At 41.5% G+C, this 17,284-nt stretch overlaps 1 protein-coding gene across 11 annotated transcripts in view; it reads right to left on the bottom strand.

Annotated features, from left to right (window-relative positions):
- The window catches only part of TPST1 (tyrosylprotein sulfotransferase 1), a 44,092-nt gene that overhangs the window by 13,031 nt on the left and 13,777 nt on the right, over positions 1-17,284 (bottom strand). For 8 of the 11 annotated variants that reach the window (XR_010615909.1, XR_010615907.1, XR_010615913.1 and 5 more), the window contains 2 exons: positions 10,572-11,516; positions 2,879-3,077 (listed from right to left, as the gene is read on the bottom strand). Coding sequence is in view for 3 of the 11 variants with exons in the window: in XM_065694477.1 (XP_065550549.1) it covers positions 2,879-3,077; positions 10,572-11,416 (1,044 nt within the window). In the remaining 8 variants the exon portion in view is untranslated. Of the gene's footprint in view, positions 1-2,071; positions 2,376-2,878; positions 3,078-10,571; positions 11,517-12,032; positions 12,118-17,284 lie in introns of those variants that run through there. The other 3 variants (XR_010615908.1, XM_065694478.1, XR_010615912.1) reach the window with 3 other exon arrangements.

Consider the following 17,284-nt stretch of genomic DNA (forward strand, 5'->3'; position numbering starts at 1 on the left):
ACTTCCTGTTTCCAATGCATAAAATTCAAGTTCTGTGTTAAATTTAAAAGTTCTCAGAGACCACAAATAAAAATACAACAGGACAGCTTCCAAACACAAAGTGAAGCAATAAATGGTTACAAGCAAGATTTATATGTACTTATTATGCACTGAAGAGGAACTTTGGAAAGATTTTATTTGCACAGCTTCATCTTCAGCAACATACCCACAAACTCTGCACAAAACTCCGTGCAAGACTATCCAAGGTGAAGAAATGGAAAAAAAAAGCAAGAACAAAAGGAGGGCTATATTAATGCACAAAGTCACCAGCTAAGAGCATGCAGTAACACACTTCCCAAGTGCCACTTCATAAAGGCTGGAAAAATCCAGACCAATAAATGTTTAAAAACCTTCAAGTAAATGCCCTCTTCATCAAGAGGCAGCAGCAAGAAATAAACCGGTACAGATTCATGGTAGAAAAGGGCAAATCCACAGGCAGCACATGCTATCCCTGATGGGCAAAACCAACACATCACAGTTCCCTCCTGCCCTCTTCCTCCTTTCCTCTCACCCCCCTTTGCCCCAAACACCTTAAAGTGTTTTGAAATATTTGGGAATGGGGGGCAGATAAAACCAAATAAAGCTGTGGGGAAAACAAATCAAAGCATGTTTGAGACGCGAGCCAGCTCCCACTGATCAGCAACCAGAAGATCGGTTATGTCAAGATGCACTTGGTTTGAGACCAAGCTCAGCAGCCAGCATTTTGGCCACTGACTATGTGAGCTGCGTGCTGGCCAGAGAGCCTGGCACTTGTAGAGAGGGCGATGAGCCTGCTGCCCTAAGAATTAAGTAACCTAAGCAACAAACTGCTCTGGGAGCTGGGAAGCCTTAAGTCTTGAAACCCTAGGAAGTGAGGCCATCAGCATTTCTGTAGTCACAGGGAAAGAGGATAGTCTGAGCAGGGATTTGCTGGGAACCAGCTGGGAGGAAACAAAGCAAAGTGACTGGGAGCGGAATTCAAGCCATCCAAATGAAAGCTCCAACACTAATTCAAGCCATCACAGGCTCCTTGGGGTACATGACATTTTGAGAGCCTCATGTTTCTCCATTTTCAAAAGGAACAGTGCAAGTTTTGAAGGTTAGCTGTCCTTAATCCTTTGGGGGTTTGGGGTTTTCGTCTTAATTCAGGACATCACCCTCACTTTAGCTATACAAACCATAGACATAAAAGGAATTTTGTAAAGAAACAAGTGACCAGGAAAATAAATACCAAAATTAAAATGCTATCTTGGGCTGTAAGTAAAACTATTGAATTAAAGTATCAGTCAAAATAAGCATTCCATACCCTTGCACTAATTGGATCGGCTATTGCAATAGTAACCTCCAGTTTTTCACAGCTGGTTTTAACATTAGTAAATAAACTGATCATGCTTCAAAGCAAACGATGCACTTTCGCCTTCTAAATTAGCTTTTAACATGTTTAAAGGTATGTTTGTGGCTTTATTACCTGTATTGCTCTCTTGCATTTTTGAATTGAAACAGATTTCAAGAAGCCATCCAACAGTAAGCAACTGAAATCCAGACTTTTACACTTCAGACTGAGCTTGCCATGCACAGCCAGAGGCACAAGAAAGGTCATCCTACTGCAGAAATGTACTTTAATTGTGTCAGAAGAGATAACCAACCTTAAACCACCACAACAGAATACAAATCTGGACCCTGTCACTGTTCTATACTACATATGGGTAGATGCATGAGGATTTCATTTTCAAGGCTCCATGAAGTAGCATTGAACACTTCTTTTTTTGTTTTAAGGGGCTTGAATTGGGTACAGAAAAGTTAGTTTGTGAGCTTCTTTAAAAGAAGTAGCACCAGGAAACCCATACAATGCTAACCACGACCCCTACCAGAAAAGGTGAGTTACCTTTTCCGTGCTGAGCTAACAACTATTAAAACAGCCGATCTGTCTTCCTTTAATACGCACAATCAGGTATTCAAGTTTCTAAAAAGAAAGAATGCAAAAGTGTTTGGAGACTTCACAAAAAGCCTTTTTTTCCCCCTTCCATCAGTATTTAGCTGAGCAGCGTACAAACCAGGGGTTTTTAATACTGAAGGCTAGTGGAAGACAGTCCTTTTTAACGGTTTAATTCAATTTTTCCAATGATTACTTTGCTGCTGCAGCAAAATGCACCTTCTTTTAATCAAGTATACATTCTCCAAAGAACAGAGGAATTAATTACTCTTATTTCAAACAATGGTAATGAGCTTTCCAATGGATACCTCCAGGGATAAACAGCTCTATAGCCTAACTACTCACATTCCAACATTAAGTTCAGGCTCAAATCCTTAAGTTTAGGTTAATCAGCACCAGACTTCCCTCCATCTTTTGTTTGTTTCTACAAAAGACAGCAAAGAATTGGAAAAATGTGTCATTTTGATCATCTTGAGCCATTTTCCATGGGTCACTCTCCAAACTCTACCAAGTATCTGGGGTGTAATTTTGTGACAGAGCTTCTGCCAGCCTTCATGTATAAAAAGCTGAGCTCATCAGTCAAGTTTGGTGCTCGTGTGAGAAAGCTGCGTTTTCCACTACTAACTAGTTCCCAGCTATATGGACAATTCTCAAGAGGTTTAGCTACATACACCAAAGAACACCGCTCAAACCTGGGGTTGGGGTAAAGGAAGATAAACCAAATTGAAGACAAACAGCAGGAGAAAGACCTTCAGTGCTCAAGGTCCCATAGAATTCTTCCTTTTCATCCCCATGGCAAGGAAACCACATTGCTAAGTTTCAAAAGGTATTAGACTTTAAAATCCCCAAACAAACAAAACACAAGACTCTTCAGCTCTATAGCTCACATCCAGTTAGTCAGTCACTAAACACACAAAAACGCCTTACCCTCCTTGTGTTTTCCACAACTTTTTGATCTGGCTTTCCATAATTTGGTGGATTGGCATACGGATCATAGCCCAGTTTTGCTAGCATGGGTGCAATCACAGGCATATCTTGCAGAACATCAGCAGGTATCTTCCCAACCCACTTTGACAGTGCTTCCACATTGACTGGCTTGATTACTTGGTCAGTAGATCTTTCAACCCTGTGGAGGGAGAAAGGCAGATTACATTTTGCATTCCAACCAATACTTGCTTCTTCACTGGCATTAAGACCTTTAGCTTGTTTTGTTTGGGTTTTCATCTTTCCCTTTCCAAATCTCATGTTTCTACAGAGCTGATGGGAAGTGAAGTTTTACTACACAAGGCTAAAATGAGAATAACAAGCACAACATTCATGGTTTAGGCTTTCATACAGAACATCCTGAGGCAAGTTCTTTGCCTAAAGACAGCAGTAAAAACCAAAGAGCTGTTAAGTGAAAAGTATGCACACACCTACATATAAAGATGTTTTCCCACTGGCATATTCCTACACTTGCTCTTTCATTGTCTTAAATGCTCTTGAAAGTTGTATTTGAAATTTAAAGTCCAGGTGCCATTTCTTCCCCCCTACATACTGTGACTTTTTCAGTAAAACACCTCTATGAAAATCCATAGACTTCAATAATATTATTCATAACCATTCCTTTTACTGATTGTTTGGCCATTACACAGTTCTTCAAGGCAAGTGGATAACCATAGCAGTGTCATATTGTCCTGGGTTTACCAGGAGCCGTTTTGCTCCTTCTTAGTAACTGGTGCAAGCTCTGTGTTTTGACTTCCAGCCTGGGCAGAGAGCTGAAAACACCGATTGGTTTTAATTGTTGCTAAGTAATGTTTATTCTGGCCAAGGACTCTGTGAGTCTCATGCTCTGCTGGGGACGAGGGAGGCCGGGAGGAAGCAGAGACAGGACACCTGACCCAAACTAGCCAAAGAGGTATTCCATACCACAGCACGGCATGCCCAGAGAGGTAACTGGGAGCTACCCGGAAGGGCAGGCTCTCTCTCTTTAGGGAGGTCGAACTCGTTCGGTGGTGGTATCATACTCTCTTGTTATTTTCTCTTATCAATATTATCATTGGCAGTAGCAGCAGTGATTTGTGTCATACCTTAGTTACCGGGCTGTTCTTATCTCAACCTGTGGGAGTTACATTCTCCTGATTCTCCTCCCCATCCCTCTAGGAGTGGGGAGGGCCGGGGGGGGGGGGGGGGGAGTGGACGACTTGTGTGGATTGGTTTAAACCACGACACATATGTACTGTGTTTAGAAAACAGTTGATTTGTTGCTCATTTAGTCAACAGTCCTAAAGCCATGTTTGTTCTTGCACCCTAATTTTGCTGTGTGCTTGTTGGGTTGGTTTTTTTTCCAAGGGAAGAAATCTGTCATCACTTTGTCTTCCCACATTCTTTGCTTCTTTTAGGTTAGAAAACATACATGTTCACCATGTTACTTCTGAAACAAGCCAGCAGGACTCAGAACAGGCTGAGGAGTAAAAGCGCACAAGCATTTTGGAGGTGAAGGTTTATCTTTCTTCTAAGGCAGATTAATAATCAGGTCTGTATATATAAGTTGCCTAAAGGAATATTTGCATCTGCACTGCAAGTAATACCCTAGGTATGCCACAGTATCAGTAATTCCTGCTGGATGGCTATACCTGCCTCAAACCTGATGCTAAGCATATAGCTCTCACACCCACTTGCAACTATCATTCTTCCCATGCCTTATTTACATCATAAGGAGTTTTCCATCTCAAAAAGCTCTACCACTCAGAAATGAAAGTGATATATGTGAAAGTAACAGTATGAAGTATAACAGCAGTAGCTTCTCTACTCATGATAAAGAATGAGAAAACTGAGATCGAGTTATTTCTCAAGCAGCCAACGCTCCATTTCTACAGCAGGCAGGAGATGGGAAAGCGTCTTCTACAAAAAATAAATGGAATATCCAGAAATACTCCCGACAGTTTCAGAATCCAGACGCCTGAGCTAAAAAAAAGTCGGATTGCTCTCAAGACTGACATCACTCAACTTGAAAGAGGAACAAGTTTGATTACAGTTACCTAATTAACCTCATGAGTCCAAGAAGAGGCTAAAGAATTGTTGCAGAGCAAACATTAAATCAATAGCAAGAAGCATCCCATTTAGATGCACCCTGTACTGTGAAACAAAAGCCTTAAAATTACAAACCATGCATGCACATCTTCCAGTCATCAGTCTTTACCTTGTTGCTCTTTTTTACTTGTCATCATAGCTGGAACGTTTCCAGGACAGAGGAAGGAAGTTAATCACACAATGCTGGAAGGTCAGTACCTGACGTACTTTAAACACAATCAACAAAGAACAAACCAGACAGGGAAATGGTCACGCATGAGGAAACCATCTTGGCAAGCTGAGTCTTCACAGATGGCTGCAAAAGGTGTTCAATGGAAGCTGATGAGTAAGCACCTGATGACCAAAATGATGTAAGACAGCTCCCAGAACATGCAGCCTTGCTCTCTTCAACCATTTTCAGTAGCTCAAACCAAAGGCAGGAAGTCAGAATGGGATTTTGGGACCAGGAAGTCACAACCTAATTTCAGCCCTCCTGAGGTCACAAGGCTGTAGAGCAAAGTAAAAAGCCTGGGCACTGCCTTTTTGATCCTTCTAATTAGAAGGCGAGCTTCTATCTTCACATCAAATTAGCAAGAAAATAGCTGTTAAGAGTTGAGTTTCTGAAGGTCAAAGCGGCAAGGCAGAGGACAAAGCACCCCAAGTCAGGAGTCCTCAGAACCATGCTGGTTGGGACTGTCAAGAAAAATATGTCCCTAGGTCTGTGAAAAGGCTATGATTTACAGTCCTTTCCCTCTTAGAGCCAGCCAATCCCATCACCAAAAGTGCAGATTGATTGGACCATTTAAAATAAGGGTGATACTGTGAGAACCAGGCAATAGCCTTGGCTAAGAGCTTACTGGAACCCCAAACCAACGGGTGTTATACATCAGTTAGGACCTAAATTAGTACACATGTGGCTAACTCATCCTGAAGTAAAAGCACATTTAAAACGTGTATGTTTTGCCCCACTCTCATTTTAGTCTTTGGTAAAAATAAGCTCAGCATGAAACACTTCCTGGTGATTAATCACTGGCAAGAGATAAGCAGGGAACTACATTTAGCTGCTCCGAGGCACCGATTCAAAAATACACTATACCACATTTGGTCTTCTGTGTAGCTCCTTTTCTGTCCTTTTAGTTAAGGTGGAAAGAAAAGTCAAACACAGTTTGTGAGAAAGATTCTTCAGAGCAAAGAAGATCTGAGGAGCATGGGGGAAGACAGACTGGGGACAGGAGGAAAAAAACACCCCCCCCCCCCAAAAAAAATACATCAAACAGATCAAAACAAGGAAACATAGCAGGTCTTGACAAATTCGATTATGCATTCATATGGCAAATGCTGCCTGGTCAGCGCTGCCAGGCTCCACTGCAGAAACACAGGCACAGTTACAGCTTTGAAAGCAGCTGGTAGCATGGAAGACACGACTAACCCCAAACACTTCCACATCTGTACTAGAATCAAATGAAAGGTATGCATTAAAAACAGTATATCCTGAAGCAATTTTGCTTAGACAGCTATTTTCATAACAAGCCTAATAAAAATTGCTATAAAAGGGTTGACATTTCTTTGCGTCCATGGTCACCGCAGCTGGTTTCAGTTAGGAGGCAAATGCCAGAGCTATATTAACAATACTAGTTATAGCATGTAGTCCAGCCATAGTACATTCCTTCAACAGCCACGCTGGCAATTACTTCAAACCACAGAAGGCTTCCCGCCACTACAAATGCTGCAGTGCACATCCTTAAAACCCTTGCTGTGTTTCTCCTTGCAGCTGGATAAAACCAAAACAAGAAGCAGAAACACTAAGTAAAATAGAACAGTGAGACTAGGGCTGCATCAGTAACAGGGATTACTAAGCAAATGCAAGAAAAGAGAGTAAGGCAGCCAAGAGTTTCCTCAAACCAAGCAGCCAGGGGAACAGATGAAGTCAGAATCTTAAACACAGGCTGTCTGGTATCTAATATTGCTGTTAACAGACTGTTGCATAAGAGTTTGCATTTGCAATAAGAGAAGAACAGAGTCAGCTCAGTGCCTGAAGAATTCCGCAAGCCAGGTGGCTGGCTCATCCCTGGCACAGAAACAACCTGCATGCACAATTTGATTCTACACACAGCTGCACATAAAACATCTTACACTGCCCGTACAGCCTCGTTCCATCTGATACAGATTTCATTTGACAGCGTTGGATTTCGGATGAGTGAAAACCATATTCCCAGACATGTACTTTCTGTCACCAGGGATTATCATCATTATAAAGGGCTTTTAAAAACACTGCTATAATTTTTTTTTTTTTTTTTTTTTTTTTTTTTACATTTCAAGACAACAAATTCTTGTCAGATTTCTTTTCAAAAACCCTCCAACAGTTAAACCACCCCCAGGTATCCATGTGGATGCTGAGCCTGTGTGAAAGGTCTGAAAGCCTTTATAGTGAGTGGAAAGTGATTAAGGCAGGCTTCTCTGCTCCTTTTCTTTACACAGTATCACAGCCTTTGCAGATTATAGTAGTAGTTCATTCTCTCATTTTTGAGGTTTTTTACCTTGCTGACAACCAGGGAACTGATTTTATCTTCAAACTGTCCCTGCCACACTAGGCAGGCTAGGCTTATGTGGTGGGATCTTTTAAATTAACATCACATTTAAACACAGATGATTTGGTACTTATGATATCCTCCTTCTGCCAATAAAAAGCACAATATCATTTGAGTGTTCTGATTTTAATATACTATTATGAACCAGCCTGAAGCACTTGTTAGCAGGCATGTGGTAAATCAAAGCTCTGTAAGAAAGCAGAGTAGAAGACCGAGTTGCAATAGGCAGTAGTGTTTCAAATTTCCTTAGATCATGTCTGAAGTGATCTTTAGCACCATCCCTTTGGAAAATCAGGTGGGAGAAAACCATCAGAATACAGAGCTCTGCTGGTCCAGATTCTTTCAGCTGAAAGATGACAGTATTCACACTGAAGCAAAGAGCACTCGCCAGTAAGCTCAGAGAGAAAGTCAAAGTCACGAGAGAACAATGCTTAAAACCTGACCCAGAACGTAGCCATGCACACCCAAGGCCATGAAGAACAAGCTAAATGCAACTTAATAGAAGGAAAACCAAGTCTAATGCAAGGTGTGTTTTGTTCAGCTGTCAAAGCTTGTTCAGCTGTGGCAGACTCTAAAGTTCGATGTGAAATACCTGGCAAGCTGCTCTTCAAAGGGTAATTTCTTCGGGGCAGTCACCCCCAGCTCTAGACAAGGAACCCCTACACAGGCAGCAGTCTCTGCTCATAGCACTTGGCTGCATACAAGAGGGCAGTGGGAAGCTGGGATGCTAAAAGCAGGCAGTTTTAACTGGTACAAGGAAATCAAACTGGGGAATCTCAAGCCCCCCCTCCATAATTTCAATTCATATCATTTAAATACACAAAACAGACATTGAAGAGAATTTCATAGTCACTGTTTTTCTTGCAGCCTTCAAAAGCCTCAGTCACTTATATATAATAATAATATTAATAATTTATTATATTGTTTAATTACTAACATATCATATAATAAATATATAATATGTAATAATAATATAATCATTATCAGATTATAGAGGCCTCTTGCAACTGAAAAACAAACCTCATCCCCTATTTCAAGGGTAATTGATTAGATGAAAAACAGACATAACACTAATAAAACCCTTTCTTTTTCCACTACTGCCAGAGCCTTCTGAAATAATAGATCACTTTCACGTATCACATGAGAGATAATAAAACCCTGCAGAAGTCCATGAACAGATTGAACTGAAGGTCATAAGAACATGTTCATACTTGTCGATCTTGAATTTGGAAGTTTGAGTCAAAAATAAACATGGAAGTAAATATTCAACTTTTGACAATCCAATTCCTTAATTTTTAGAGACATGAACAAGTGCTCTCCGCTCCTCACATCCCATTCCACCAGATTTAACCAGAAATATTACTTGAAACTGTATGAATTCAGTAAGACTACTACAGTTCTATAGTATAGAGGTTCATTAACTTTCAAAAATGCTGATCTGGAAGCTGTCAGATAGAACTGTTTTAGAAGGAATGACATTTTGCATAGTTATTTTTACAGGACACTTAACAGAACTTGGCAACCACCTATTTATATCACTAAGTTTACTCCTCCCTCAGCTGCCACCATGAAGCAGTAACATGATACAGGTAACTGAAGAGGAGTTCACATGCAGATCCAGCTTGCAGAGACATACAACAGTGCCCTGCTTCAGGTTAACAGATTGAAGACATCTGGTAAGGTTAACAAACAACACAGCAAAAAAAGGGGGTTGAGATGCCCTGAGAATGAACAGTCAACAGTGGCGGTGGCTGTGTTTCTTTAGTAAGAACAGTGATGCAAAACCTCCAGGCTGTAAATATATGACCATTATCCAAGTTTCAAGCTCTCTTTGTAGCCGCTGACTAATAATCCTATGGTTGCTTTAAATCTTATTCCCCTACAATGTATTAGAAAACCCACGCAGTCCCTTCCCCAGTCATTAAATAAACCAAATCTCCCAATATTTATTTCTCAAGCCTGTAGTTTTTACAGACATTGGAATCACTCAGTATCCAACAGCTTGACATGTCTCTACTCAGCCCACACTCCTGGCTGGGCAAGGCCTCTGTTACTCAGAAGCGTTTGGCCAGTGATGAATATTCAACAACCAGAAGCCAAGGAATTAAACTGGGCATGCCTTGTTGCTCAAATAGGTTTTTTTAATCAATATTCTAGAAACTTAAAGACAACCTGGTAGATGTATCTGCCACTGCAAAAATAGGAAGAGAGATTCAAACATTCACATCCTCCCCCTGCAATGGAAAGCGAAGCCAGCATTTCGGATGTTCAGCTGTAAATGGTGGCAAAGAAACCAGAGTAGTTTAACTAGAGAATTAACTACACTTTTTCCTTTTCACAATACCTATCTAGGTTTTCTCAGCAGAGCTGGAGTTTGGTTTCTGAAAGAGGCTAAATCAGGTGCACAGATGACACGGCAGAACACTGAGAGATTTGCTTACAACAAGGTTAATTTTATTCAAAATGCTTGTTCTTTTCGGAGCACATGCCAACAGAAGAGCACGCCAATTCTGCTTTCTATTTTGTTGGAACACTTTCTCAAGTTTCCTGGAAGAGTATGTTCTTGGCAAACGTAACTCAACAGCCATTCTTACATTGACAGTACTTAAGTTCATGAAATCAAAGGGGTGATCTTGCCAGGATAAGTAACAGCAGCCTAGATAAAATAAGCCAGCTTCACTTTGGGGCAAGGCTGACAAGAGACATCTAAATCCAAGGTAGACTGATCATTAATTAAAAATTCACTCACATGCTCCATACACGTTAGTGGGACAGTTGTTCAATGGGAGCAATCAGAGACTTCAAATCATTAGTTAACAATGATTCTTATTTCCCAGCTAACAAGCATCATAATTCAGTTTCCCGAAACATCATTAGCTACCTAAAAACTGAATCCAAGTTATGACTAGTCTTTTATATGCAAAATGTACTATTTTAGCTCTTAGAACAATACAAGGTAAAGGAGGAACATTCATACTCACTTTGAAAGAGAGACACCTCCTGCTTTTCCAATCATTTCTTCATGGTGCAGCACAGCTTGGTTCCATGGGATGCGAAGAAACTTTAAGAGAGTTCTCATCCATCTTTCAGGATGCAATACGAGTTGTTCATAATGTACAAGCATACACCTTTCAAAACCAACCTCCATACACTGGTTATACATAGTTTCTATAGCACGATTCCACTTGGTCAAGCAGTCCCTGTAGCTGTTCAGGTCAAATCCAGCTATTGTGACTTTTCTAGATATCATGGAATGCACAGATGCACGACCATCCCGTACCATCAGAAGAAATTTGGCATTGGGGAAAATTCTGGCAAGATAAGTTAAGGATTTTAAAGCAAAGGGATCTTTGTTACACAAATACGGAGCAGGCTCCCCATGTTTCACAATGATTTCCAACAAAAACGCTTGCATGGCTGAGTCCAGAACCTCATCTGTGACTCCAGCTTCATCCAGTCGGATCTTCTCTTTGCTTGACCTAGCCCACATCTGCTTAACTGCCAGAATTCTTGGGATTACCCTTGTCTCTTCTCCACATCGAATATCGGGATGAGCATCAAGCATAGCACGCATCAAGGTAGTGCCACTTCGAGGTACTCCTCCAATAAATATTAAAGGCATGTCTTTGTTGTAAGCAAAGGTTTTGTTTGCATTCACACTGGAAGCAGTTCTTACTGTGCTTCTCACAGTTTCCATCCTCACAGGCTGGCTGCGTTCTTCTATTCGATGGTGACACTCCATAGCGTGTTGGCCCAGATAAAACACCGTCACCGAACTGATCACCAGACATGCCAGTAGCAAGTTCTGTTTGAGTTTTCCAACCATTTTGATAAAAGACTGTCACTTCAAAAGAAAGAAGCCTTCTATTTCAAAGTATCTTCTAGTTCACATGCCATGGGAATCCTAATCCAAAATAAATTAAGGTCTGGTGAGAGGAGAAAAAGAAAGTATGTATTTAGAACTTTGTTAAGATGTGATGAATCAACAACAGAAATCATAGAATGGCTTGGGTTGGAAAGGACCTTATGATCATCCAGTTCCACACCCCCTGCCATGGGCAGGGACACCTCACACTAAACCACGTCACCCAAGGCTCTGTCCAATAAATCTATTATTTCCTGGTGTTGCATTAAGACCAGTAAACGCGAAGTCTAAATACGACCACCCCATAATAAAAAGCCTTTTTGTTTACCCATAGACACAACACAAAACATAGGATTCATGACTACAGTTACTATTTACATATGGGTTCTCTGGTACATCTTAACATACTTAAAAGGATTCTTCTACTGGATAGCTGCTGCTAACAGTCAAGGAAAGACATCATTTATATGGAACTCTACACATTCAAGAAGCCAGTCACGAAGATATAACCAAAAAGAACAAGATACCCCACACAAATCACGTTAGAAATGACAGACAAATGCAAGTATTAGAATACCTCTGGCTTGCTGCATGGATGGTAGCAGTATCCTGCTCATCACATTTTCACATAACTACATGATCTCCTGTTTTGCTTGAAATACCTTCACAGGACACAAGAAGATAGTAAAAGCCATTGCACAGTTACACATCAACACTGACGGCGTCCAATTTTTGATGGAGGCCTTTGGGCAATTAAGAATAGCTCTGTCTGTGGCAGAGCCATTTCTCAATATGACTATTATATGACTTATTAGAATCAAGTCAATTTTACCACACCAAAAGCCACTGCTTTTCTCCTGCAAGTTTTCTTCAAATAGGAATGGCACTGCTCTCTACAGTGACAGTAGAGCTCAGTATTCGAAAGCAAGTTAGACATGCACTGGAATTCAGGGTTTGCACAGCCAGCACATCTATTACTAAATATACTATACAGGCCCTTCTTTAAATCCTAAGAGTTATTTTTCCAAGGAGATGAAGTCTGAAACCCCAGGAGACACCAAATAAACCCAAGGTTTTCCTTTTTTCCCCTTTTTCATGTAGGATTTTTAGTACTGCAATATTTAAAAGCAATTTTCATTTTTACAGATGAGATGAAAACAAAGGCTGTGTGTGATGATGTCTGGACATTCATGAGTCTGAACAAAGCTTTTAGATAGAAACAAAAGACTTAAAAAAGATCTGTCTGCTGAATTCCAATGTAGACACGATAAGGACTAAGATTATTCCATGTCTTACAATGAACAGCAGTGGATTATATCTAACTAGCTTAGATAAAACTGGTACTCTGCTGCCTGGATGACTAGATCTGTTCATGCCAATCTGTACACTGCATCTCTATTTTTTCTGTTCATAACAGCTAATATATAGACAGTTGTTTTACCTGTATTCTGTAGTTCATCGGCTTTGGATTTTCAGATAAGGTAAGCTGAAAACTGACTCTTCCTCTCAAAACCCAAATGAAATCAGTACTCTAAATAACTCACTGCACAGTACGAATCACAGATGCTCTTAACTGTGAGGACCTCCAAGTACTGAGGTACCACCAACATTTTAAATGACTGGCTTCCTCAAAGCTTTTCCATCTCTGTCAGCAAGGCATGACACAACCCTGAATGAAGAACATCCGTATGCTTACTCTCCCCTCTCTCCAAAACATCATCCACGTCACCTTTTCTTCCACACCAATTCAGCCATTAACTCAGAGATTCTGAAGTCACCATCTGAGCAAGACTGGAGAGCTGCCCCTCACCAGACCACTGCCCTTATGGGCAGCAGCAGCAGGCAAGCAGCCGGCAAGCAGCCTTGCAGATCTTGCTGCAGCTCTTAACAGGTAAGCACCTTGCACTCTGCAGTCCCTGCTCTATGAGGCTGTGCAACCAGATGGCAATAGGCAGAGGACAGAACTCCCACTTCACACCATAGCAGTGCAGGGGCAGGAGAAGGGAGGAAGGAAGGGAATTCCTCATGCAGGCATCTGTCACAGTATATTTTTCTCTTGCAGTGCATCCAAGAGAGCCAGTTGCCAGGCTGTGAGAGAACGCCTTGCTTCTTCACACTAACAAAGCTTGTTCCAATCAACAATTATGACGACACTCCAAGTTCAGCTTTTAGTCTTTCTTACCAAAATTAACCTGGAATCATAACTTCAGGATTAACTCACTTCCTTCTGTATGAAATGGCCATGGAGCTTTCCCACACTCTCTTGCCAGAACACCACTCTTATAATCAATTCATCCTCCATTAGAGGTTTAATTCTCCTTTACATACCTCTCCTTGCTGAAGAGCTGGCTTCAACTGTACCTTAAAAATCTGGCCAAAGAAACACACTCCCAGAAATTTAAGTGGAGGTCAGCTGAAGAGTACTCGGAAAGAAAGACAAATCAGAACAGACTCAGGAGGCACACCTAACCTTCAACTCGGGAAGGGGAAACTGTTTTGCTTAACACTAGCAAACAGCACCTAGAGTATCTTTAAATGCTTTAGATACAGTAAAGATTTAGTTCAAAGTCAGTACTCATCTGAGAGAAGAGTTACCACAACAGGACCAGTATTCTGCCACAGAGCACACAAGACCTGCAAATACTTCACACAGTCCCTGACATTATTCACGTTCGAATAAATCCCATAAACCTCATTTCCTCAAAGAAAAAAAAAAAAGGAAGATGACACAAACATTCCCTAAATGCAGCAGTTAGGTAGCTGACTACTAGAGAAAAACGTGCCAAGACTGAGTGCATCAACTGTTTTCCTCTGCCCATTTATAAGAGGATATATATCACTTAAACCAAACAACAACAGGAAACCAGCACCAGCTTTCAGAACCAACAAGCAGAAGCCTTTTGACTGAAGGCTGAAATCCTCATCTCACAGGCTGGGTAAAGCAGAATGATGACTCTCAGCGTAATTCCAGCTGTGAAGGCACACAAGCCTTGCAGTCTGCCAGTAGGCTTCCTAAACTGCTCCAAGTATTGCCCACTCACCTACAAAACAAAAATCCATCTACATGACAAAGAACCCCCACTCCACTCAACCACAAATACTTTCACTTGATGCAGGAGCTTTTTTTGCTAAGTTCAAAGATGCCAAAGGCTGGAAGCCCATAAAGAGCTTCTGTACACATGGGGTTGTTTCCCCTGGAAGCAATACCTGCAGCGTGCAACTGCTGTGAACTGTGGCAAGTCCAGGACTTTGTATGTCAGGAAACCAACAGAAGAGCAGTCAGAAAGAGCACCTCTCAGCAATCCAAGCTATCCTCCAAGCCAGCAAACTCCCTTCTGGGCCTGAAGTTACACAGAAGGCTCTCTGGGACAAGTATGACGTATGGCAGTTACTGCCCTGCTAGCAGCTGGCAAATAAACCCCACCTTCCCCCTCCTCTACATGGGGAAGTGCTTTGGATCACATCTGCCTGCCTGAAGGATTGTTACAAGTCTTCAGTGTCCTGCTGCTAACAGACACTAAACTGAGAGCATTTAAAAATCACAAGGAGGCAAAAGCAATCCCTTGTCAGCATTTAAGCAGAGCTTTGAAAAGCTGCGGCATTTCTACCCACCGTGAGCTGAAGAAAGCCAAGTGAAACTCCACCTAAAAGCACATGTTAATAAAGATACCCCAAAACAACCGAGAGAAACAAACCACCCAAAACAACACACCCAACACAGTCATAAACTGAGGAATGTGAAGACGACTACAGGTAGGGAAGGCCTTTAGCAGCAACAGTTACAAATGAGAGACTAAACCCAATTCCTAGGAAAATAAGTGTAACTCAAAGAAAAAATGATCTCCATGTTTCACTATGAGAAAGCGCAGCTAAGCAGAAGCGTATGTAGCTGAATTTTATTCCCAGAAAAGTCAGGCCTATGAGTCAGCCACAAGATGATGTTAGCAAAGCAAAAATGCCTGCTTTGTTTCCTCCTTCTGCACACACTAATCCTCTCTCCCTCCTTCCCTCTCCCTGCATGCAGCAGGTCAAGACCTTTTTCCTCAAGTTCACCCAAAAAGCATTGCAGATTTTTAGCATAGTCAAGAGGCAAATCATTCATTTGTGCGTGATGTTAGAACAGTTTGGGGTCTGGTGTTGTTTAAAGCATTCCCTGCCAGCAGGAAAAAAGATGATCCACTACCACCCAGTAATACACAATCCTCATAAGCTCTAGAGCTCAGACTTGCACTTTCGAGGCTGGAAAGAGTGATGACCACCTCACTTCTCATGTTCAAGCAGGCAGCTTCTTCCAAGGCTAAATCGACAGCACAGCAACACTGGAACTATCAATATCAACAACAAAAAACCCAACCAAACCCCTGCCAACCCCACCAGTAAAAGCACTTCTGGGTGATTAGCTTGTCCTTGCGCTCTGCTTCCACCTCTTGGACTTCTGGCTCAGACTCTGACAACCAGATCTCTTTCTAGGAAGAGCAAATACAGTAGTACTGCTTAGATTTTTGTGAGTGTATCTTGTCCCTGCATCTGCCCAAGTGTTCACCAGCATATTTGACATCAACACACCTGGAGAACTTTGCTGGGAGGAAAGATCACACTCAGCTATGCGCCAATGGGCTATCATGCTTCATCAGCATCCTTCTCAATATGCTGCACCCACCCACCTCTGCTGGAAAGCAGGAGCAGGAATGCTGGAGTTCACACTGCTGGAAAGTTGTGTTCCCTCTCACATTCTCTCTACAGTTTACCCTTGTCCTCCTATCGTGTTCGTATGATTTTCTTTTCCTACTTAGGAGGTCCAGTCAGTCCCTTAGTCTCTGGGGCTACGATTCCCCCCGACAAGGCTTTATACAGACTTTAGAAACAGAAGATTCTCACAGGTCAGAAACGCTTTCAGATGCACAGCCACAGCCCAACTACTCCACCCAAGGCTCATGGTATAAATCTGCAGAGGATATTCATTTTACAGAGGCAAGATTGCTAAAGTGAATAGAAAAAAAATCCTAGCCTGTTGTTATCTACTGTTACTCTGTTCTCTGCTCCTGAAAGTCAAAAGAGAAATTAAAATGCTACTAGGAGTTAAAAGAAGCAACTGTCAATCACATCAGTACCTTCCTTGCCTCTTCTTGCACCTTTCACTTTCCCTCTCTAAACCTGAATACTGGAAAGGCAACAGGTACTGAGAATTCTCAGGAATCATCTTCAAAACAATATACATTCAGAAAAGCAGAGACAATACATTTCTTAGAGAAAGTTCTGTATTAAACAGTCCCGGGAAGAAGCCCTTGCATACAACGTCATTCTTCCAGTATTCCTAAATAAAACTGACAGCAAGGAATTCCATAAAGCCTTTCCTTTACTGAACTGGTTTGTTTCTGGTCATTGGTGTTTGCTCACCACAAAGAAGATTGCATAGGAAAGCTGACAGTTACATGATAATGGTATAGCACACCACCAAGGAACACGACTGAAATATTCACTGTATACCACTTCAAGAAGCTACCCAAGCCGTTGTAGGCTCATCTAGAGCATTGTTCCAAAAGTCATTTAAGTATTCAGGAAGCACTTTTATGCCTTTAAAGTGGTGGTTTTTTGATTTGCACAATCACCTTAATGATTTCCCCAAAGACCGGATATCATACGTTACTGCCAGTCCCGTAACAGCATCAGAGAGGAATGTCAGATTACAGCAGAAGAAACAAACCCCAAGCAAAATGGCAAAGCTAGAAATAAAACCCAAGCAGCCGTGAGTACCAAGTCCATCTTTAGCTTTTAAACCATCATGGCTATCAAGCCCTGCATCTGTTTTCTTTAGGTTTCTCTCCCGTT

Source organism: Lathamus discolor, chromosome 14 (genome assembly GCF_037157495.1).
Source record: "Lathamus discolor isolate bLatDis1 chromosome 14, bLatDis1.hap1, whole genome shotgun sequence".
NCBI lineage: Eukaryota > Metazoa > Chordata > Aves > Psittaciformes > Psittacidae > Lathamus > Lathamus discolor.